General features: G+C 41.8%; 2 protein-coding genes across 12 annotated transcripts in view; one reads left to right on the top strand and one right to left on the bottom strand.

The window, feature by feature from the left end:
* Window positions 1–22,869, bottom strand: part of FANCD2 (FA complementation group D2) — an 89,716-nt gene that overhangs the window by 52,382 nt on the left and 14,465 nt on the right. For 10 of the 11 annotated variants that reach the window (XM_059940301.1, XM_059940302.1, XM_059940300.1 and 7 more), the window contains 3 exons: window positions 3,542–4,025; window positions 1,803–1,895; window positions 99–239 (listed from right to left, as the gene is read on the bottom strand). In XM_059940301.1, coding sequence (XP_059796284.1) covers window positions 99–239; window positions 1,803–1,866 — 205 coding nt within the window. In that variant the 5' untranslated portion in view covers window positions 1,867–1,895; window positions 3,542–4,025. The other variant, XM_059940307.1, reaches the window with a different exon arrangement.
* EMC3 (ER membrane protein complex subunit 3) lies at window positions 3,646–20,092 on the top strand. Its single transcript, XM_059940356.1, has 8 exons — window positions 3,646–3,983; window positions 8,972–9,029; window positions 9,363–9,456; window positions 11,236–11,340; window positions 12,060–12,141; window positions 14,649–14,728; window positions 15,506–15,588; window positions 19,547–20,092. The coding sequence occupies exons 1-8, from the start codon at window positions 3,829–3,831 to the stop codon at window positions 19,673–19,675; spliced, it is 786 nt and encodes a 261-aa protein (XP_059796339.1). The 5' UTR covers window positions 3,646–3,828; the 3' UTR covers window positions 19,676–20,092.

Genomic DNA, 22,869 nt, shown 5'->3' with positions numbered 1-22,869 from the left:
TCCCCATTTCTAATCTTCATTGCCTCTCTAGAAAATCCATGATTAAGTTCTGAGCCCTTTCACTATACCCAGACAAAAGATTTTGATTAAAATATTACCTAGTTGATTCTGACTCTCTCTTGTTTTAAGAGTAATTCCTGATGTCTTAAGAAGCTTTACAAAGACACTGTCATTCTCTTCAACTTCATTATGAACATGAGATTTCTTTGTCTTTTTGGAAAGTGGCTGTTTCCTGGCTTCTGAAAGTAGACAAAATTTTCAAGAATGTGACAAATAGTAAAGCAAAGGTTAAAATGTAAACCCTAGAACAATAACCCTAACAGGGAAGGTGATGGGTTCCTGAAGAACTATACTGGAACTGATGCTGCTTTGCAATTTTATCTCTAACAAGGGTCAGCAATAATGGCTTGCAAACAAACAAATAGAACAATCAACAAATCGAATTATTTTCACCTACTGAGTTTTCATTTGAAGAATTCAAAATGAGCCACCTCTAACAAGAATGACCAGAGGAGTGTTTTCCAGCCAAATTCTAAAGCAGTCAGGGTGTCTCATGTGGTCTACAAACCACTGTGTTGGAATCACTGGGAAGCTTACTAAAAGCATATTCTTAGGTCATGTCCCAGAGCTACAGAATCAAAATTTCAGGGATGGAGCATGGGAATCTGAATTATTAATACGCTCTCCAGGTAACAATCCTGACGCACACCAAAGTTTGAGAACCAACGATCAGGATACAGAGGTAGAAAGAATGCAGCAGGTTCTCCTACATCATATCTTTGAGTACAAAGCCCAGACTGATTTCATCCCAAGGCTTTCAACCCATAAGAAATAATAAAAAATAAGCAAACAAAAACAAAAAGGTACCTGAAGTTAAGTATGATTATCTACTCTTCTCCCTTAATGAAGCAACGTTAGAATTGCCTTAATAGAGTGGATGAGTGTGATGAATGAAAGACTATCAACCCCATCTCATTGGAACTCTTAGGGCTTCTGTCAACTGCATTCTCATATGGACAGATTCTGTACTCTTACTTTGCCTCTGGTGTGCTTGCTTTGCTATGATGCTTTTCCTTTATACATCACCATCATAGCATTTATCTAGATCATCATTTTTAAGGCAGGAAAGGGGACATAAGATTTTTAAAGGGAAGGGACTTCCGTGGCGGTCCAGTGGTTAAGAATCTGCCTCCCCATGCAGGGGACAAGGGTTCGATCCCTGGTCAGAGAACTAAGATCCCACATACCAAAGGGCAACTAATCCCATGCACCGCAACTACTAAGCCCACATGCCACAACTAGAGAGAAGCCCTCACACAGCAGAGGAGGATCCCACATGCTGCAACGAAGAGCCCGCATACCAAAACTAAGACCCAATGCAGCCAAAAATAAAAAAATAATAATAAATATTTTTTAAAAAGTGGTGGGAAGTGGGGGAGCTTGTTTAAAATACAACCCAATCCAGAGATCCTTTAAAAACAATAAAAATAAAAAATAAAGGGTATAGACTATGTCGTATCTTTGTGCCCCAGCACCTAAAGGATGTACAATAGTTAAGCTCTTATGTATGTAGATTCCTCCTACGTATGTGGAGACTGAAACTCACTGACTATGGGCATGCCCAAAGTCATACATGCAATTAGAGGCAGAAATTTCATTCCAAATCTCCTGATACTAGATTCTGTGTGCCCCATCCATTAAGCCTTGGTGACTCCAGCACTTGAAAGCAGGAACTTTATAACCCTTTTAGTGCCTCACACATTTGCTACAGGAAATAAAGCAACAAATGACTAGACACTTACTAGAGGCATCTTCTGTCAGGCTCCCTCTATCCTCAGATGTTGGGAGTCTTCTTTTGGAAACCATTTTGACCAAAGCCTTCTTCAGTTAAATTACTTTGCAGAGCAAATCAGAGAACAGAAATTACCTGTTAGAAGCTGAATTCTGAGAAGTTAAAGCTATTAGCTCAAAGAAAACTATCCAAAACCAAAGACTTTACAATAATGCTATCTAAATCCAGGTGCTGAGAAAATTTCAACTCTTCTATCTGGTCAAAACTCCCTTGTTTTCAAGATTTGTTTACCTAATTGCCTCTTTAGCCAGACCGTTTCCCTCTTGCTGAAAGATAAAACCCACAGTTCTCTGACATTTAAGATCCTTCATCATCTAGCCCCAGTCTACTGCTCCTTTAACTCATTAACCCAATACTACATGCTAGGGACTGTGCTAGGTGCTGGGGTTACAACAGTGAACCACATACAACCCCTGTCCTCAGGGAATTTACTATATAGTACCAAGTAGTCCTGATGTAGTTATAAAAGAAAAGTGCAGGGTGCTATGAGGAAATCTAGTCTAGTTGGTGGTGATGAAGAAAAGCAGGGACAATTTCTCAGGGATAATCTCTTTGAGAAAGTGATTTTTAAGCAGAGACCTGAGGGTTGAAATAAGAGTTAGCCAGTAGAAGAGGTATGAGAAGAGTGGTCCAGGCAAGGAAAAACTCAACACTGAAACAGGGAGAATGTAGAGTGAGAAATGAGCCTGAAGAGGTAGGGGAGGGCCTGAACCACAGGGAGTTCAATTTTGTAAACTAGAACCTTCCTGGTTTCAGTGCTTTTGCATAAGGTGTTGTTTTCACCTGAAATGCTCTTATCCGCCTGGAAATTACTCCTCCTCCTTAAAGACTCAGTCAAATGTCATCTTCCTCCTATCCCCAAGGGAGATTACTACTCCAGCTTCCCTGCTCCAGAGTATATGTAGGAGCCCTTACAATGCACTAGACTGTGGGGCTCCTTGAGAGCAGGAACCCAGTGTCCTTTATTTCAGGTATCCCTAGTGCCCAGCACGGTACCTGACATAAAAAAAATTTCCGAGAATATTCGCTAAATGAGAATGGCTGGCAGGCAGGTAAATACTAACGGCTAATAAAAACTATTTTAAGTGCTTTACATTTGATACTTCATTTATTCCTCACAAAACTTTTTGAGGTAGCTACCATTATTCTCACATTCAGTGGCAGAGCTGGGATTCCAATTTAGCAATCCGGCTCCAGGATCTGCCTCTTAACTACCACCTACACTTACTCTTGATTATAACAGTGCCTTCCAATAATATTTACCATTCACTATGTACCAAGCGTCATGCTAAGCGTTTTCTTTATCCGTTGCCTCGTTTACTACTTATAACCATTACCAGCCATTCTGTCGATGGAAAAACTAAGGCAAGTCACGGCCTCCTGACTTCAGGGCACACGCCCGTAACGTGCTAACCGGTCCCGCTTCCACAGAAGCCTGAAAGCCGGGGAGACCGGACGGGCTGCCCAGACCAGGTCCTCCGGGGAGGGAGCAGGGGTCAAGTCCCTCCTCACTCCGTCATTTTAACGACGCAAGGAGATACCTGGGAGGATTATCCCATGACAAGACAGTTGAGGAAGCTGAGGTTCGGGGCGCGGAGCCCCAGATGAAAAGGCCGGGCTCTGCCGGGGCCTAGAGACCGGCCGCAGAGACGCGGAGCCTCTAGAGGAAACGACCGCTGCTCCACTCACCCGCCGAGAAGCCTTTGTTGCTCATCCTTTTCGACTTTCCCGCGCGGCGCAACGCCACACGGACGCCGTCGAAGCGCGCCTCGCCGTGACGTCAAACTTCCCCGCCGGAAGCCGGCGGCCGCGCGGCCCGGCGGGGGGCAGGGCGCAAGGGCAGAGGCTGAGGTGGGGTTCCGGGCTCGCCTGGCTGAGGGGCGTGAGAAGGCCCGGAGGCGAACTCGACGAGCAGACCTGCGCCCCGGTGAAGATCGACCCGGCTACAAGTGGCCGGGAGCCGGCTCTCTGTGAAGATGGCAGGGCCGGAGCTGCTGCTCGACTCCAACATCCGCCTCTGGGTGGTCCTGCCTATCGTTATCATCACCTTCTTCGTGGGCATGATTCGCCACTACGTGTCCATCCTGCTGCAGAGCGACAAGAAGCTCACCCAGGAACAAGTCTCCGACAGGTCAGCTCCCTCCCCTCTCCGGCGATCTCACTCTCTCGTGACCTTGGGCAAGAAAGTGCAGGGGTTATGTCAGTTTGCCCGGGTTCACATCGCGCCCCCTCCAGCTGACTGTCCTTGGCTGAGTTACCCCTGTGTTTCACTTTCTTCATCTGCAAAAGGACGATGATACCAGGACATGCCTCATAGAGCAGGCGTGGGGATTAAATTTTAGATGATGTCTGTAAAACATTTCTCTAGATACAGTATAAGTTTCCATGAGCCTGAATGATCACAAAATGGGACATTTGGTTTCATAAATTAAGTTTTACTGCCTCAAAAGTTACTAAAATTTTTCTAAAATGTGTTAAACCAAAACTGAAAAATACACAAATAAAAAAATATTAGACCATATTTGGGAATAGAATGTATGTAAAAAGTGGTTCTCAAGATTGAAGAATACACTGACTCTTCGGAAAGGAAAAAAAACAAAAACTAGAGTTTTATCTTAAGAAAATGTTTTTCACTTGCAAGTTACCACTGCAAAACAGAAATTTACCTTTATAACCAGTACAAGGACTTATTTTTAGATATTAATGGAAATGAAAATGCAAAATTAAAAATTTCTTGTAGAATTTGCAGACCTTAGAGAAACTGAGTGTTTAGAATGTATAGGATAATTTAAGTTTGCCTTGCTTCAGGGTTTAAATGCCTCAAGGTCACAATTCTCAACCCCACTTCTGCAAAATTGCTCAGCAGTATAGAGACCTAGCCGAATTTCTGTTCAGCCTGTGGAAGTCCTGAATTATCTATAGTGAACAAGGTTTTCTTGATGACCACCCATGTGCCCTGCACTGTGCTGTATGCTCTGGGGTACAAAATATGACAAGGTCAAGATCCTACTCTCAGGGAGTTTCAGTCCAAGTGATAAAACATGCACAAGGAAAATAGGAGATACCATTAACTTAGTGCTTAGGGTATGCCGGTACAGTGGTAATCACTTTAAATGACATAATATATAGGAAGAATTCAGCTTAAAGTCCTTCAGTATTTCCTTTTTGCTCTTTAAAAAAAAATGTGGTAAAACACACATAACATAAAATTTTCCATTTCGACTGTTTTTAAGTATACAATTCAATGACATTAAGTACATTCACATTGTTGTGCAACTGTCACCACCATCCACTTCCAGAATATTTTCCTCATCCCTAACAGAAACTCTGGGCCTATTAAATAATAACTCATTTCCTTCTCCCTCAGCCCCTGGGACCCACCGTTCTACTTTCTATCTCTAGGTACTTCATATAAGTGGAATCATACAGTATTTGTCCTTTTGTGTCTGGCTCATTTCATTTAGTATAATGTGTTCATGGTTCATCCATGTTGTTGCAAATGAGGGGTTTCCTTCTTTTTCGTGGCTGAATAATATTCCAGTGTGTGTGTGTCTACATATATATCATGTTGTCTTTATCCTTTCAAGGTTGTTTCTATATCTGGGCTATTGTGATTCATACTGCAATGAACATGGGGATGCAAATATATATATATATTTTTTAATGTGATTCTATTCTATTTTTAATCTTTTGTGGAACCTCCATACTATTTTCCATAAAGGTTGTACCAATTTACATTCCCACCAGCAGGGGTTTCCTTTCCTCCCCGTTTTGCTTTTAAGATAAAGACTAAAATACAGTAGAACCCTTAAAAAGAAAGGAATCATGTCACATGGTACAACATAGATAAACCTTAAGGACATTAAGTAAAAGAAACCAGACCCAAAAAGACAGTATTTGTATGATTCCACTTATGTGAAGTATCTAAAGTAGTCAAATTCACAGAAAATATTGATAGAATGGTGGTTACCAGGAGCTGGGAGAGGGGGAATGGGGGAGTTACTGTGCAATGGGAAGAGTTTCAGGTTTGCAGGATGAAAAAGTTCTGGAGATCTATTTCACAACAATGTGAATATACTTAACACTACTGAACTGTGCGCTTAAATGTGGTTAAGATGGTAAATTTTGTTACATGTTTTTCACCACAATTTTTAAAAAAAGCGTTGGGATTCACATGGCCTTGCATAGTCTGGCTCTTGCCAACCTCTCAAGCCTTGTCTCACCACATTTCTGTAGTCCTCTTTCTTCCAGCCATATGGCCTTTTCTCAGGTCCTCAGAGACAGAGTGCTTACTCCTCCCTCACAGCTTTTGCCCAAGCTGTTCCCTCCAGCACGTGGCCAAGGTAATCTCTACTCATCCTTAAGATTTCAACGTAATCATACCGCCTCAGCCAAGCTTTCTCCAAGACCTCGACTTACTAGACTCAGTCACATCCCCCATTCATCTCTCCTTCCTAGGACATACAGATGAATTTCACATTTATTCCTGTGGTTATTTGATTAATGTTTTTCTCCCCCACTAAACTTTAATTTTCTTGAGATACTTGCTTTTTGATCACTGTTGTTCATGTCACCTAACATGGCACTCAGAAGCTCAAGAAGTATTTCTTCAATGAGAATAAATCTGTTATTATACACAATATGAATGGAGGCGTAGGGAATTTAAATGACTCATCCAAGATCACATAATTAACAAGTGGCAGAGCAAAGACTTCAACCCATCTGTCCAACACCAGAGCTTAAATTCTTACCCATTATTGGAGACCCAGTGCTGCTTAAACTGTCAGTGGTAAAGGACCAATTTTTTTGGTTTTTCAATTTCCAATTTATCTCAGACTGGTGCTTTTGTAAAATTTTTTGATCACATATTTGGATGTTGTGACAATGTCAATTTACTATAAAGGTTTCTAAACCCTCACTCTCAGTGACTATTCTTACGTCGTCACAGACCAGTGTTCGTACATAGGCCACATTGTGAACAGCTTTATTTATTTATTTTTTAAAAAGATGTCTTTATTTATTTTTTTAATTTATTTCTGGCTGCATTCGGTCTTCGTTGCTGCGCATGGACTTTCTCTAGTTGTGGCGAGTGGGGGCTACTCTTCATTGCAGCGTGTGGGCCTCTCATTGCAATGGCTTCTCTTCTTGCGAAGCATGGGCTCTAGGTGCATGGGCTTCAGTAGTTGTGACGCGTGGGCTCAGTAGTTGTGGCTCATGGCCTCTAGAGCGCAGGCTCAGTAGTTGTGGCTCACGGGCTTAGTTGCTTCGCGGCATGTGGGATCTTCCCGGACCAGGGCTTGAACCCGTGTCCCCTTCATTGGCAGGCGGATTCTTAACCACTGCGCCACCAGGGAAGTCTGTGAATAGCTTTAGACTAGCTCCCAGGGAACGAAACATATCACCTGTCACCTCTGTAGGCTTGTGTATAGAGCAGTCAGCTGTACAGTATAATGAGGTCAAGAGGAGGAGGACCAGAGAGAATTCCATGAGGCCACTGGGCATCAAAAAGAGTTCCGTGGAATATTACTCAGCCATAAAAAGTAATGAAATGTTGCCATTTGCAGCAACATGGATGGACCTAGAGAATATTATGCTTAGTGAAATAAGCCAGACGAAGAGAAACACTATATCACTTACATGTGAAATCTAAAATATAATACAAATGAATCTATATAGAAAACAGAAACAGACTCACAGGCATAGAAAACAAACTTACAGTTACCGAAGGGCACCATGAGGCAGGGAGGAACAAATTACAAGTATGGGATTAACAGATACAAACTACTGTACTTAAAATAGATAAGCAACAAGGATTTACTGTATAACACAGGGAATTATATCTAATATCTTGTAATAACCTATAATGGAAAATAATATGCAAAAAAAAAACCTGAATCACTATGTTGTATACCTGAAACTAATGCAATATTGTAAATCAACTATACTTCAATTAAAAAAAGAGTTCTGGGACTTCCCTGGTGGTGCGGTGGTTGGGAATTCGCCTGCCAATGTGGGGGGCGCGGGTTCGGGCCCTGGTCCGGGAGGATCCCACATTCCGTGGAGCAGCTGAGCCCGGGTGCCACAGCTACCGAGCCTGTGCCGCAACTAGAGAAACCCCGCGCAGCAACAAAGACCCAACTCAGCCAAAAATAAATAAATAAATTTAAAAAAAAAAAGAGTTCTATGGAGAAGGTGGGATTTGAAAAGGGTGTTGGAGCATGATGAGGTAGAATTGGTGAGGGAGGGGGCACTAGAGCAATCCCAGCACATGGAGAAGCTAGAATATGCATAAGGTGACAGCGGGACCCTAAGCGTACCGGCTGACTGCTTAGAGCAGGTGGTCTACATTGAGGAGTAGACAGTAAACCAAGCACAGTTTTCTTGTGTTCATTTCTGTATACAGTTTTTTTCACTTTTCAAGAAGGATTTCCATTAACTTAAGGAGGTTTTTTATTCCGCTCATTAAAACCACCTTTGAAAATCTAGAAAAAATTAGCATTTTTATCTCTTCTGTTTGATGTTTGTATCTTAGCACTGCCTACTTGTGGTATTACACTTTGTTATCTGTAATGATCAATTATGTTCAAGTATCAGATAATTTCATTTATTAATTCAATAAGTATTTATTGAAAGCTTACTAACATCCTGAGTCCTGAGTACAATTTCTATTTGTTGTCTGTCAGGTAACAACCCTGTCAAGTCTTGTACTCACTTCTCTATCGGGTTTAAAAACTTCCTTCGTTTATCCTCACCCTTCCTCCCTCCTCCTGGTCCCAGGTCTTCTGAGTAGCATCCAACTGCTACTCTTTTCACTCAGAGAAAGTTCCTTCTTAGCTCATTATAAAGTAAGAAAAAGCTGAGCGTAATGTCCCAAATGTGCCTTCCTCAGAAATCTTTGTTCAGGAACAGTCACGTCTGAAAAATGCTCTTTTGGAAAGCTCATTGTTGGGTTAAATATGTTCTACTGGTTTTAAGAACACTGTATTTTGAAAAGTTTCCGCACAGAGCTATTGCCAAATAGGCCCTGTCTTGTGTTTAAATAGGTGTTCTACTTTATTCTCTCATTTTCTTCTAGTGTTTCGCTTTTAAAAATCTCATTGTCTTGGTTGTATTTTTCAGTCAAGTCCTAATTCGAAGCAGAGTCCTCAGGGAAAATGGAAAATACATTCCCAAACAGGTACTCATAAATGAGTAAAAGCTCCGCGATTCACTGTTGAGGGCAGTAGATATCTGAATGTTTTATAAGGGGATTCTTCGGGGAAAGCTGAAGGCGGGCAAGTCAGTAATTAAGCTGTGTCCTGGTGGTGTTTGCTGTCATTGTGACCTTGCCCTTCTTGGGAAATTGTTTTTAAATGTGACTCAGCTAAAGTGTCAGGTCAGCTGCCAAGTAGGCTGCCAGCTCTGAGTGTAACAGCATATTCCAAGGGCCTTCTGACTAAACCTTGGGGGAATAATTTGACAATGTGCTATGTCACAGTTTTAAGACTTAAAAAGTTCTTTTTTCTACTAGTCTTTCCTGACACGAAAATATTACTTCAACAACCCAGAGGATGGATTTTTCAAAAAAACTAAAAGGAAGGTTGTTCCTCCTTCTCCTATGACTGGTATGTTTATTCCCTTCTCTCATCTTTAAGGAAGACTTTTATCATTATTGGGGGGATGGGCAGGGAGGATGTCGTTTTATTTGAAATTTAAATTTTACAAGACAGTAATCTAAGGGACCTTAGGGATCATCGGATACAGGGATCTACAGAAGTGGGGTTCTCTTTTTCAAATAAATCTTCAGGGAACCCCAATGTATAAAGTGGATTAAAAAAAGAGCTCTCAGCTGAGGGGGTGGGGACTAGAGCCATTGTCCCTGGGTCTCTCCCCTTTGCTGTTCCTCAGGACCCGGGGCTCTGAGGAGCACAGCTGGAGAGCATTCCAGTCCCAGGTCCCATCCAGTGCCTGGATCCTACTGCTGACAGATGACCTCCAGATTCTGCCTGACTGCTTCCCTAGACCATCTATTTCTTTGTCAGACATGATTGCTTGGCCCATCCTACAGTTTTTCCTCTAACAGATTTCTTACTTTCTCTGATCCCAGTCATGTGAAAAATACAGCATCTTTAAAGTAAAACAAAATAACTTATTATTCAGTGTTGCCTATCCACTCATTTCAGTACCTATTTCTTTAGGTGAGATAACCAGTTATTTTAAACCTAGACAGAAGATACTGGAATTGATTTTAATAAGTCTTTTAGAAAACCTACAAGAAAAAAAGACCAATAAGTATATGAAAAGATACTTGACATCACTAAAATCAGTGGAATGCAAATTAAAACAAGATGTCATTTATAGCCCATTAAACTGGCAAAGATTGAAAAGCTTGACCAAAACTGCTACTGTCAAGGTCATGGGAAGTTAGGCCCTCTCACTGTTGTTGAAAGTCAGTTTTAAATGGTAAATCCCTTGGCCCAGAAATTCTTCTAAGAGTTTCTCTTACAGAAACACTTATATAAACATGCAGATTTATGTACAAGGAAGTTGTTGGTAACACTGTTTATTGGCCAAAAAGCCAACCAAACAAACAATCTATAGGCCTACCCAGAAGTGATGAGTGACCACACAGTGGACTCCCATGCAGACATTAAAAATAATGAGAGATATTATACCAATGTGGAAACACCATTCCCAATATGTTAACTTTTTAAAATTAAAGAGCAGAATAGGGACTTCCTTGGTGGCACAGTGGTTAAGAATCCACCTGCCAATGCAGGGGACACGGGTTCGAGCCCTGGTCTGGGAAGATCCCACATGCCATGGAGCAACTAAGCCCATGCGCCACAACTACTGAGCCTGCACTCTAGAGCCTGCGAGCCACAACTACTGAGCCCATGTGCCACAACTACTGAAGCCCGCGCACCTAGAGCCCATGCTTCGCAACTAGAGAAGCCACCGCAATGAGAAGCCCATGCACCACAACAAAGAGTAGCCCCCGCTTACCGCAACTAGAGAAAGCCCGCACGCAGCAACGAAGACCCAACACAGTCAAAAAACAAAACAAACAAACAAAAAAAGTAGCAGAATAGTAAGCATAGTATCCCTTTATACGTATATATATATATATAGAGAGAGAAACTATTGTGTGTATATTCATGTATAAGTGCATATGTATGTTTTTATAGATATATAAAGATGGAAGGAGATAAAACAAACAGTTAAAAATGTTCAGAGAGTAGGCTCAGAGGAACTGTCTGCATCCTGTGTTTCTATGTCGTTTGAATTTTTTACAATGAGCTTGTATTACTTTAATTATCAAATAAATTAAAAACTAACAGAAAACAGGAGTAAGTCCCTGCCAACAGTGGTAACAGGTATTGGTTTCTTGTGTTTTGTCTTAGATCCCACTATGCTCACAGATATGATGAAAGGCAATGTCACAAATGTCCTCCCTATGATTCTTATTGGTGGATGGATCAACATGACGTTTTCAGGCTTTGTCACAAGTAAGTTATAGACCCAGAAGACTTCAGGTTTACTTCATCTGTGACCCTTTCCCATGACCCTGTTCAGAAATCCAAGGGCTGCTGAGACACTACTATCACGGGTCCTATGTTCTCTAGTGGAAACTGATAAGTCTTTGAACAAAAAAATTTAATATGCTCTGATTTTATGGCTCTTATCCCAAAATGATCATAAATTCATGATGTGGTTGCTTTTTTACTAATAGGGACTCAAACAAGTGGATTGCTAGTTTATATCCGAAACTAGTTTGGTATTCTAGTGAGTAGGAGAAAGGAAGCCTATTTCTGTCTTGACTTCATTTTCTAGGTGTTGGGGTGAGTTGTTGGTCAATTTGTTTGTAAGCTGCTTTGATTTAAATGAACTAGGTTTCTCAGTAATGTAGTTCGTTGTGTGTATGTATTCCACTTTGGGCTTAACAGATCAGTGCAAGTTTCTTTTCCAGATTTTGGGACACAGCTCAGTTTGAGCCCCTGCTTCTTAAGCACTTGAGAAGCTGGTGTTTTTCAAGGAACTAGAGCAGAGTGACATTTGACTGTTAATTCTTCAGAAGGTGACACACATCTCCTTGTAGAAATCATTTTCTAAACACTGTATGGTACAGATTTCCCACCTCCTCAGGGAAATAATATGTGCATCACACTTAAACTGTTCTACAAAGGAAGCTGGGAGTGATTCTGAATTTTTTCTTTCTTCTCTGCAGCCAAGGTCCCGTTTCCACTGACCCTCCGTTTTAAGCCTATGCTACAGCAAGGAATTGAACTACTCACATTAGATGCCTCCTGGTAAGGACTTTCTTCTATTTAATAAAAACACCAACCAAAATCTAAAACAAGGATCTCTTAAAGAACAGGATTTCCAGTTTGCCTGCTTCACTGGAATAGGTTTTTGGAGTTTTTCTCATTGAAACTCCACTCAGAATGCCACAGGTGGATTATGGCAACTTTTACATGAGTCTTGCAAAAGGAGAGAATGTATCAGCCTCTTTAATTAATTAATTAATTAATTTTATTTTTGGCTGTGTTGAGTCTTCGTTGCTGCATGCGGGCTTTCTCTAATTGTGGCGAGTGGGGGCTACTCTTCGTTGCAGTGCGAGACCTTCTCATTGCGATGGCTTCTCTTGTTGCGGAGCATGGGCTCTAGGGGCGCGGGCTTCCGTAGTTGTGGCACACGGGCTCAGTAGCTGTGGCTCGCGGGCTCTAGAGCGCAGGCTCAGTAGTTGTGGCGCATGGGCTCAGTTGCTCCATGGCATGTGGGATCTTCCTGGACCAGGGCTCAAACCCGTGTCCCCTGCATTGGCAGGAGGATTCTTTTTTTTTTTTTTTTTTTTTTTTTTTTTTTTTTTTTTTTTTAATTTTATTTATTTATTTATTTATGGCTGCGTTGGGTCTTCGTTTCTGTGTGAGGGCTTTCTCCAGTTGCGGCGAGCGGGGGCCACTCTTCATCGCGGTGCGCGGGCCTCTCACTGTTGCGGCCTCTCTTGTTGCGGAGCACAGGCTCCAGACGCGCAGGCTCAGTAATTGTGGCTCACGGGCCTAGTTGCTCCGTGGCATATGGGATCTTCCCAGACCAGGGCTCGAACCCGTGTCCCCTGCATCGGCAGGCAGATTCTCAACCACTGCGCCACCAGGGAAGCCCGCAGGAGGATTCTTAACCACTGCGCCACCAGGGAAGCCCTGTATCAGCCTCTTTTTCCCTAGCATCTTGGGGCTGAGGAGTGCAAGAGCAGATGTGTCCACTCCAAGAAATTTAAAAGATAAAGCCAGGAACTCTGGCCAAGGCAGACTTTTTAGCAATACATACCCTGGAGCTTATGGAAGTGGATGTTGGTATTCTTTTTTCCAAAATACATTACTGCTAATAACAACATTAATCCTTTTCATTGGTACCAGTCACCGTTCTAAGGATTTTCCATATATTATTTTATAATATATGGAAACCCTATGAAGTAATTGGAGACATTGAGATTTGACCACAAACCTGTCCAAATCCAACACTCGTGTCTTACCATTCTGTTTTTTATAGCAGAGTAATAAAACCCAAAATCTGAAGAGCTCTTAGAACACTGCTACAGCCTCTGGAATGCAGTAGTGCTTCTTCATGTGGTCTCTCCAGATTATTTTGTCTATGGCTTCCCAAAGACTAGCATCTAAAGGAAGCCAAACAGTAGGAGAAGGAGGAGAATGGGCAACGGGGGGTAACCAGTGCTGATCTTGATTCACTCCCCAGTTGGAGCAGAGCAGTCTCTGGTTGTTTGGGAGGGACAGGATAGACCCGGTGCTGGGAGAGTCTTGGCTATGTGCCCTTCCCCCAGAGGAGAAAAGCTATACTTAATATGAGTAGCATGACTCTATTAAACCTTGACCTTCCAGTCTCATGTGGGCTAAACAAAAACTTCATGGGCTGGAGAAAAGCTTTTTTATCTTTTCTCAGCATCTGACATACTCGCGTGGACAAAGGAGCCTAGAACCGGCTATAAACTACCTTACCAACCTGCAACATTATGTACAGATAGGTGTGACCCAAGTATTGGAATGAAGTGTGGGTTCTTTCCATCTCTGTATCATTTCTTATACTCTTTAGTTTTTATTATATGCGAGCATATTAACTTTATTGGGGTAAGGTGGGAAACCTAAGCTAAGGAGGGCTTTGATGATAATAGTTCAAAACTTGGAATGGCTTTCCCAGTTGCTACAGTCTTCAGTATGAAGCCCACCAACACTTGTGATTCCTTCTAGAGAATGGAATTCAGGACAGGAGGCCTCTTTCTATTTATATTTTATGTACTTTAGTATTGTTGGCATTTATTATATATAACAAGTGTGTGTTGTTTTTATGATTACAAATAATAAATGGTTTGAAAACCCATTATGTATGAAGGAAAAATTAAACAAAGCTTGCATTCCCTGATAAAATGAAGCACACCAGTTGTGAGTTCAGTTCCTGCTACTGAATGCCAAAGAATTTATCACATAGCCGGAAGGAGCAGTTTGCCTCCGTATATTACCTTATTTTATCCTCATGGCAACTCTGGGAAGTGAGTGGAGGAATTGAGATTTGACCCCCAAGTCTGTCCAAATCCAGTGCTCAGCTGTTTGCCTGCACAGAGCTATAACTATTTGCAACATGGCCTTCACAACTTGTGTTTCTTCTTTGGTTGTGCTTTGGATGACTACAGCCTGCCCCAGGTGATTCCTTTACATACTCTGAACAACTTTGGATGGTAGAAAAGTGTGTGAACTAGGTTAATTCTGAAATAACTTACCTACATTGTTTCACTTTTGCTTCCTAGGGTGAGTTCTGCATCCTGGTATTTCCTCAATGTCTTTGGGCTTCGGAGCATTTACTCTCTGATTTTGGGCCAAGATAATGGTAAGAAGCAAATACTTCAATAGATGAGTCATTCACGCCAGGGCCAGAATGATCATGTAGTCTATGCTGTTTGTGAACACAGTCAAATACAGTGCTTCATTCCTTAAACGTATTCATAAGTTTCTGAGGTATTCTGAGTCTTAAAAACCCCAGGGTCAGATTGAAGATCTGAATTCTCCTTGGTAATCATGGGGACAGTATTTAGTTGCCCAGAGTCTGATGCCCTCCTGTGAGGGATCCAGCTCCAGCAATACAAGCCTGTAAACCTGAAGCTGAAAGAAGGCTGGGTTTGATCAGTTTACTCATTGACTAGAGTTCCTGCTGGTATCAATCCTGGCTCTCTCTGCCAAGCTGGGACCTTGGGCAAGTTACTTAAGCACTCCAGTCCTCTGTTTGCCTATCTGTAAAATAGGGACCTTAATGATTGACTTCTGGGTTTGTTGTTAGGAGTAGATGAGGTAGACACATAAAGTACTTAGTGAAGTACCTGGCATGTAGGAGTTGCTCAGTAACTGATGGCTGTTGTTAGTGTTATTTAAATTTGAAATAAAGTTTAGCACTTCCTTTAGTTATCTTCCTTCTCCTGCTATTATCATGTCCATTTTTCAGAAGAGGTAAAGTGCTTTCACATAGTGCGTGACAGGGCCAGTGAACTGTCATATGGTTCTCTAACCCACTACCAAGCATCTGTAAGTGCTGTGTAAGGACCATCCTTCTCTGAGGGTCCTAGGTGCTCTCTGCGCCCTGGCACTCACGCGGATGTGTCTTACTCTGCAGCTGCTGACCAATCACGGATGATGCAGGAACAGATGACTGGAGCAGCCATGGCCATGCCTGCCGACACCAACAAAGCTTTTAAGGTACACTCACTTCTCCTCCGAGCTTCACTGAAGCTTGGAAAGGTGTTACCAGCGTTACTTTTAAAGATGAATTTCCTGAAGTGAGTGTAGTATGTATGGTTCCATCCTTTAAATTTAGCAAAAATGTATTTCCGTTTACATGTCTCTTATTCCAGAGACAGAATCATCTGTTAAGTAAATTAGAGATTCTTGGTACTTTTACTGTTGTGTTTTTTTTTTTTTTTTTTTTTAATTTATTTATTTATTTTTGGCTGTGTTGGGTCTTCGTTTCTGTGTGAGGGCTTTCTCTAGTTGCGGCAAGCTGGGGCCACTCTTCATCGTGCTGCGCGGGACTCTCACTATCGCGGCCTCTCTTGTTGCGGAGCACAGGCTCCAGACGCGCAGGCTCAGTAGTTGTGGCTCACGGGCTTAGTTGTTCCGCGGCATGTGGGATCTTCCCAGACCAGGGCTCGAACCCGTGTTCCCTGCATTGGCAGGCAGATTCTCAACCACTGCGCCACCAGGGAAGCCCCTTTTACTGGTTTTTAAATGCTCACCCAGTTTAATCCACACTGTAAATGAAGTTATAAAAACAGCCCAGGACTTCCCTGGTGGCGCAGTGGTTAAGAATCCGCCTGCCAATGCAGGGGACATGGGTTCGAGCCCTGGTCCGGGAAGATCCCACATGCCGCGGAGCAACTAAGCCCGTGCGCCACAACTACTGAGCCTGTGCTCTAGAGCCCATGCTCTGCAACAAGAGAAGCCACCGCAATGAGAAGCCCGCGCACTGCAACGAAGAGTAGCCCCCGCTCGCCGCAACTAGAGAAAGCCCGTGCGCATCAACGAAGACCCAACGCAGCCAAAAATAAATAAGTAAATAAATAAATAAATTAAAAAAAAAACAAAACAGCCCAATCAGAGGTACCAAGTAAACATTTGGAATATTTTGAACTTTTTTGGACCGTGATATAAATTTCATTCAATAAAATCTAAATTGGGAATTCCCTGGCGGTCCAGGGATTAGGACTCCGCGCTCTGACTGCTGAGGGCCTGGGCTCAATCCCTGGCCAAGGAACTAACGTCCCACAGGCCACGCAGCACAGCCAAAAAAAAAAAAAATCTAAATTACTTACGGCCTTTCATGAAATGATTCTGGAATGTGTAAAATCCAATATAATTTTTGTACAGCAAACTCTCCATAATTTTTCACGATAAAAACTAGAAATAGAGGGGAATTTGCTCATCTTGATGCAAGATATCTATGAAAGACCCACAACTAACATCCATACTCATACTGAAAGCTTTTCCCCTAGGGTTAGGAACAAGACAAGGATGTCCACTCTCACCACTTCTACTCAACATTGTACTAGATGTTCTAGCCTGGACAGTTAGGCAAGAAAAAGAAATCAAAGGCATCTAGATTAGAAAGGAAGAAGTAAAACTATCTTTGTTTGCAAATAACATGGTCTCGTATATAGAATATCGTAAGGAATCCACAAAAAAACTATTACACGTAATAAGTTCAGCAAGGTTTTAGGATACAAGATCAATATTCAGAAAGCAGTCGTTGTTCTACACACTGGTAATAAAGAATCTGAAAAATTGAAATTAAGAAAACAATTCCAAACCATAATGGAAAAGAATGTAAAAAAATAATGTCTATATGCGTATAACTGATTCACTTTTCTGTATAGCAGAGATTGGTACAACATTGTAAATCAACTATACTTCAATTAAAAAAAAATTTAAAAACCCAATTCCACTTACAATAGTATCAAAAAGAATAAAATAAGAAGAAATTTAAAACACGCAAGACTTGTACACTGATAATTGTAAAATACTGCTGAAAGAAACTAAAGAAGACCTAAATAAATGGAAATATATCCATGTACATATTATCTTGACTTAATATTATCAAGATGGCAATAGCCCTAGATCTGTTGATCTACAGATTCAATATAATCCCTATCAAAATTCCACCAACCTGTCTTGCAGAAATTGGCAAGCTAATCCAGAAGTTCATATGGAGATGAAAGGGCCCCAGAACAGGCAAAACAATGTTGAATAATAACAAAGTTGGAAGACTCACACTTCCTGATCTGAAAACCTACTTCTGAGCTACAGTAATGAAGACTGTGTGGGAGTGGCATATGGACAGACATCCAGATCAACAGAATAGAATTGAGAGTTCAGAAATAAATCCATACATTTAGATCAAATGATTTTTGACAAAGGTGCCAAGACAATTCAGTAGGGGAGAAAAGATTCTTATTGCTTACTGGGTACAGAGTTTCTGTTTCAGGGGATGACAAATTTGGAAATAGATAGTGGTGATGGTTGCACAGCATTGTGAACCTAATAAATGCCACTAAATTGTATACTTAACAGTGGCTAAAAGTGGCAAATTTTGTATTGTATATATATTTTACCACAATAAAAAAAATTTTTTTGAATAAAAGTTTTTAAATGGGTCAAAGACTTAAATATAAGAGCTAAAATTATAAAGCTCTTAAAAGAAAACATAGGTGTAAATGTTTGTGACCTTGGATTAGGCAATGATTTCTTAGATATGACATCAAAAGTATTAGCAGCAAAAGGAAAAATAGATAAGTGGAACTTTGTCAAAATGAAGACTGTGCTTCTAAAGACACTATTAAGAAAGTGAAAAGACAACCCAGAGAATCAGAGAAAATGTCTGCAAATCATATATCTGATAAGGGTCCAGTATTCAGAATAAAGAACTCTTAGAACTCAACAATAAAAAGATGATCCAGTAAAAATGGGCAAAAGACATGAATAAACATTTCTCCAAAGAAGATACACAAATACCCAATAAGCTAAGCTCATGAAAAGATGCCCAACATCATTAGTCATCAGGGAAATGCAAATCAAAACCACAATGAGATACAAAGATGGATAATGAGTGTTGACAAAGATACAAAGAAATTGGAACCCTCATACCTGCTGGTGATTGTGCAGCCACTTTGGAACACAGTTTTTAGCCTTTCCTCAAAGAGTTAATCACAGTTACCATATATGACCCAGCAGTTCTACTCTTAGCGAAGTACCCAAGAGAACTGAAAACACGTGTTCACACAAAAACTTAGTACAAGAATGTTCAGGGACTTCCCGGGTGGTGCAGTGGTTAAGAATCCGCCTGCCAATGCAGGGGACAAGGGTTTGATCCCTGGTCCAGGAAGATCCCACATGCTGCGGAGCAACTAAGCCCATGAGCCACAACTACTGAGCCTGTGCTCTAGAGCCCTCAAGCCACAACTACTGAAGCCCGCGTGCCTAGAGCCCGTGCTCCGCAGCAAGAGAAGCCACCGCAATGAGAAGCCCGCGCACCGCAAGGAAGAGTAGCCCCCGCTCGCTGCAACTACAGAAAGCCCGCGCAGCAACGAAGCCCCAACAAAGCCAAAAAAAAAAAAAAGATACAGAAAGTAAAGTAGTAGTTGCCAGTGGTTGGGGGAGGGGATAGTGGGGAGTGTTTGCTGTTTGACATGGAGTTGTTTTTGCAGTGACAAAAGTGTTCTGGAATTAGGTAGTGATGGTTGCACATCTTTGTGAATATACTAAAAACCACTAAATTGCACATATTAAAGGGGTGAATTTACGGCCTAAATTATATATTTAAAAACCCACACCCATGAGCTAACATTTGTATTGCACATTAAGTTTCATACAACATTTTTTAAAAACCTACTAAAAGCGAAAGTAGTCAGCATTAATAGAATACTTGAGAAATGTTATTAGTTGCCAGCTCCAATGACTTTGAACAAATTCTTTCTTTCTTAGCCTAGTCTCCTAGTCTGTAACTTGGGGGCAGGGGGGTGGGTAAGGGGAGAGCAGCACCTTCCTCATAGGATTGAGTGAGCTTCACATATACATAGCTGAACCCAGCTCCTGGCCCAAGCAAGTCAGCACTGCTCTTATAACAGCCCTTCTCTCCCTGCCCCCACATTCTCTTCCTCTGCAGACAGAGTGGGAAGCTTTGGAGCTGACGGATCACCAGTGGGCACTAGATGATGTCGAAGAGGAGCTCATGGCCAAAGACCTCCACTTCGAAGGCATGTTCAAAAAGGAATTACAGACCTCTATTTTTTGAAGACCAAGCAGGGGTCAGCTGTGTCAGGAACTCGGAGTAGCGCTTAACCTTGTAACTTTTGTTTGACCTGGAGCCTCTCGGAATAAAAAGGGGGATGCGTGAGCTGGCGGGTGTGCAGCAAGGATTGTTCTTGTCTGAGCCGGGTTCCCCTTTATGTTTGAAACCAGAAGAAACATGAGGAGTGTGTGCTGGGTGACTTGCCCAGAAACAACGAGTTTTGAAATGTTTAAAGTTTTCCTTCTGGTGACTCTAGTAATAAAAGTAAGACAGGGGGAGAAACTCAAGCTAGTGATAATATATAAAACTTAGCAAAAATTCAGGAATTTCAGAAAAAGTGTTGTCGATTAAACCTAATGATTATGTACAGTCACTCTGACTTCTAAACCATAGTAAACGCCTGTTTTCTTGGGATCCAAACACCCCGCGTTTTACCTTTAATTTTTTGTTAGTATTTTCATAACTTTCCTTATGCAAATAATACATTTTCATTACCGAAAATTTAGGACCAATGGATGAAACTCTGTGTTGTTCATTTTGCGCCTGCAGAATGACATGAAGAGCCAATATGTTAAAACCTTATTCAAACAAACTCTTTTCAGAGTGAATACCCAGGGCCAGGACAGACTTAGCAAACCTTCTCTATGTCTTAATACTGTCCAGTGAAAATTGGTGACCCTGATACACTGCCAGATTCTCAAGTGCCTTTGGGATCCTCAAAGACTTCAACAGTTAAGTAATGCAAGGTCTTGATCTGGAGTTCAGAATATATCAAATCCGTTGACAAATCAGTGGTGCTGTACTGTATATGGCTACTCTGTTGAACGACAGACCCCATGTCCAAGTTATTCTGGATGAGAGAGAGCTTACATATGGTTGTAAGAAGGGAGAGAGGAAGAAAAATAAAAAATAAAAAAAAAAGAAGGGAGAGAGGGTGATTGCTGGCAGACACATAGGTAAGGGTTGCCCAGGAATAATTCTGCCTGGATTAACTGTCCCAGGGAAGTGGCAGAGGGCCATTTCTGTACCACGAGGTGAATGTAATTTACATGCTGAACGCTATAATCAAAAACAAACAACTCAACTCTACAAATTAAACCATCCTGTTTCCTTTTCTTTGCCTGTAAAAATGTTGCCTCTGTGGGTCACTAACAGCCTTCTGCCAGCAGTTATCAGTGTCTATCATGGACCAGTGCTGGAGAGTCTAAGATGGAAAAAGATGTAACTCTTGCCCTCAGGAACTCATAAGAGAGACACATAAGAAATTGGTGGTTCTTAATCGTTCACTGGGTCACAGGACCTCTTGGAGAATCTGATGGAAGTTCTGACCCTCCCCTCCTGAGTAACACACATGGGCACAGACACACAGACCTCTCGGGTAACCCCAGGAGCACTAATAGACTTTCCAAAGCCTATTCATAGTGACCCACTGACCCAAGGTAAGAAATGCTAATATTTAAAAGAGCTGCTAAAATAAAATATTAAAGGAGCAAGGGTTCCCAGGAGAGCTAACCTTTGACCTGGGCCTTGAAAGAGTTCTGCAGTGTAGAAGGGCATCCCAAGCAGAGGGAACAGAACCAGCAAAGGCCTTCAGATTAAAATGTCTACAATTCACTGCTCCCTGACAAAGTGGGGAGTTGTATGATATATACCAAAAGGTCCAGGTAGGGCAGGAATGGAAACAGTAACTGGTGATTGAGAGTGATGTCACCCTCTTTCCTACAAGGCATCCTCAGAGCATTTCAGTCTGCCTCTTGATCCACACACAGTTTGTCCTTTTCCCTGTAGCAAAGTTAAGTGGGTAAAATGTGTGAGACTTTTCTGACCCATCACAGTGGTAAATGCACATTTCCTTGGCACCAGCAAGTCAAAGGGAAAAGCCAAGTTTGTTTTAGCAGGCTCTTCCCAGAACCAGCTCACAAGTTCAGGGAACAGTCCTTATCATGTGTGCTTCTTGGAGTTTAATTTGGGTCAGACTGCTAGATGAGCGTTCTACCTTTTCCACCAACCTGGACTTAGCACCTGAAACCATTTAGGACAACCTGAAATGTCCACTTACTGATAGTGGTATGGAAGGCACCTTGCGTGGAAGGCTAAACATTGACAGTCAGTTGCACAACACAACTCAGAAAAATAATGATGACTTAGATTTGAGGACAGTAGGTAAACCTGCACTTAGAGGCAAAAGTCAGTATGGTTCCTCTGGTCTATAAGGAGTGTGATGGGCATGGGTGTATGTGTGAGATATGGGGGATTACTAACTGTGTGAGGAATACTGCAGTTGCAAGTGATAAAAGCAGAACTCAATCTGGCTTAAGCAATTTTTTTTTTTTTTTTTTTTTTTTTTTAAATTTTATTTATTTATTTATTTATTTATTTATTTATGGCTGTGTTGGGTCTTCGTTTCCGTGCGAGGGCTTTCTCTAGTTGCAGCGAGCGGGGGCCACTCCTCATCGCCGTGTGCGGGCCTCTCACTATCGCGGCCTCTCTTGTTGCGGAGCACAGGCTCCAGACGCGCAGGCTCAGTAGTTGTGGCTCACGGGTCTAGTTGCTCTGCGGCATGTGGGATCTTCCCAGACCAGGGCTCGAACCCGTGTCCCCTGCATTGGCAGGCAGATTCTCAACCACTGCGCCACCAGGGAAGCCCTAAGCAATTTTTTTTAAAGGAATGTAAGTTGGTCCAGTAACTAAAATGTTCAATGGTCAGTGTCTTCACTGTAACCAGGGCCTCACTGATATCATCAAGACTTGGTTGCTTTCTCAGGTCTGCCTTTTTCTACTATCAGGTAGTTTGTCTTCTCATGGAGACACCAGCTTAGTAACCCCAGTGAAAAGCACCCCTTAAAATTCCAGTAAAAGTCAGGCTACTTGATTTGGGTCATGTGCACATTCCAGGAAATACTTAGCCCTACCTAAACTATAAGGAATGAAAATGGGATAAGGATGATTCCCTAAAGGAAAATAGGGGTGTTGCTGCCAGAAGAAGGTGGCATGGGTACCAGGAAAGAAAAAACAATCATGTTTTACCCTTTAATTACCTAGAATGTTCCCCAAAGGAGGTACTGCCCTATCCTAGTAGGCCATGAAGTCTGCAAATATTTACTGGATTTCTGCAACATGCCCAGTGCCATGCTAGATATTTTCAGATCTTCCTGTTCACTAAACAAGACATTCATTGACCATCTGCCCAAAACTGT

The sequence above is a fragment of the Balaenoptera ricei genome, chromosome 11 (assembly GCF_028023285.1).
Source record: "Balaenoptera ricei isolate mBalRic1 chromosome 11, mBalRic1.hap2, whole genome shotgun sequence".
NCBI classification, from domain to species: domain Eukaryota; kingdom Metazoa; phylum Chordata; class Mammalia; order Artiodactyla; family Balaenopteridae; genus Balaenoptera; species Balaenoptera ricei.
The sequence above is the reverse complement of the archived record's forward strand: the minus strand, read 5'-3'. Positions and strand labels throughout refer to the sequence as shown.

Coding starts and splice junctions, on each gene's coding strand:
- EMC3 (XM_059940356.1), top strand. CDS start 3,829: ATGGCAGGGCCGGAGCTGCTGCTCGACTCCAACATCCGCCTCTGGGTG. Junction 12,142..14,648: donor CTCACATTAGATGCCTCCTG/GTAAGGACTTTC, acceptor TTTGCTTCCTAG/GGTGAGTTCTGCATCCTGGT. Junction 15,589..19,546: donor ACACCAACAAAGCTTTTAAG/GTACACTCACTT, acceptor CTTCCTCTGCAG/ACAGAGTGGGAAGCTTTGGA.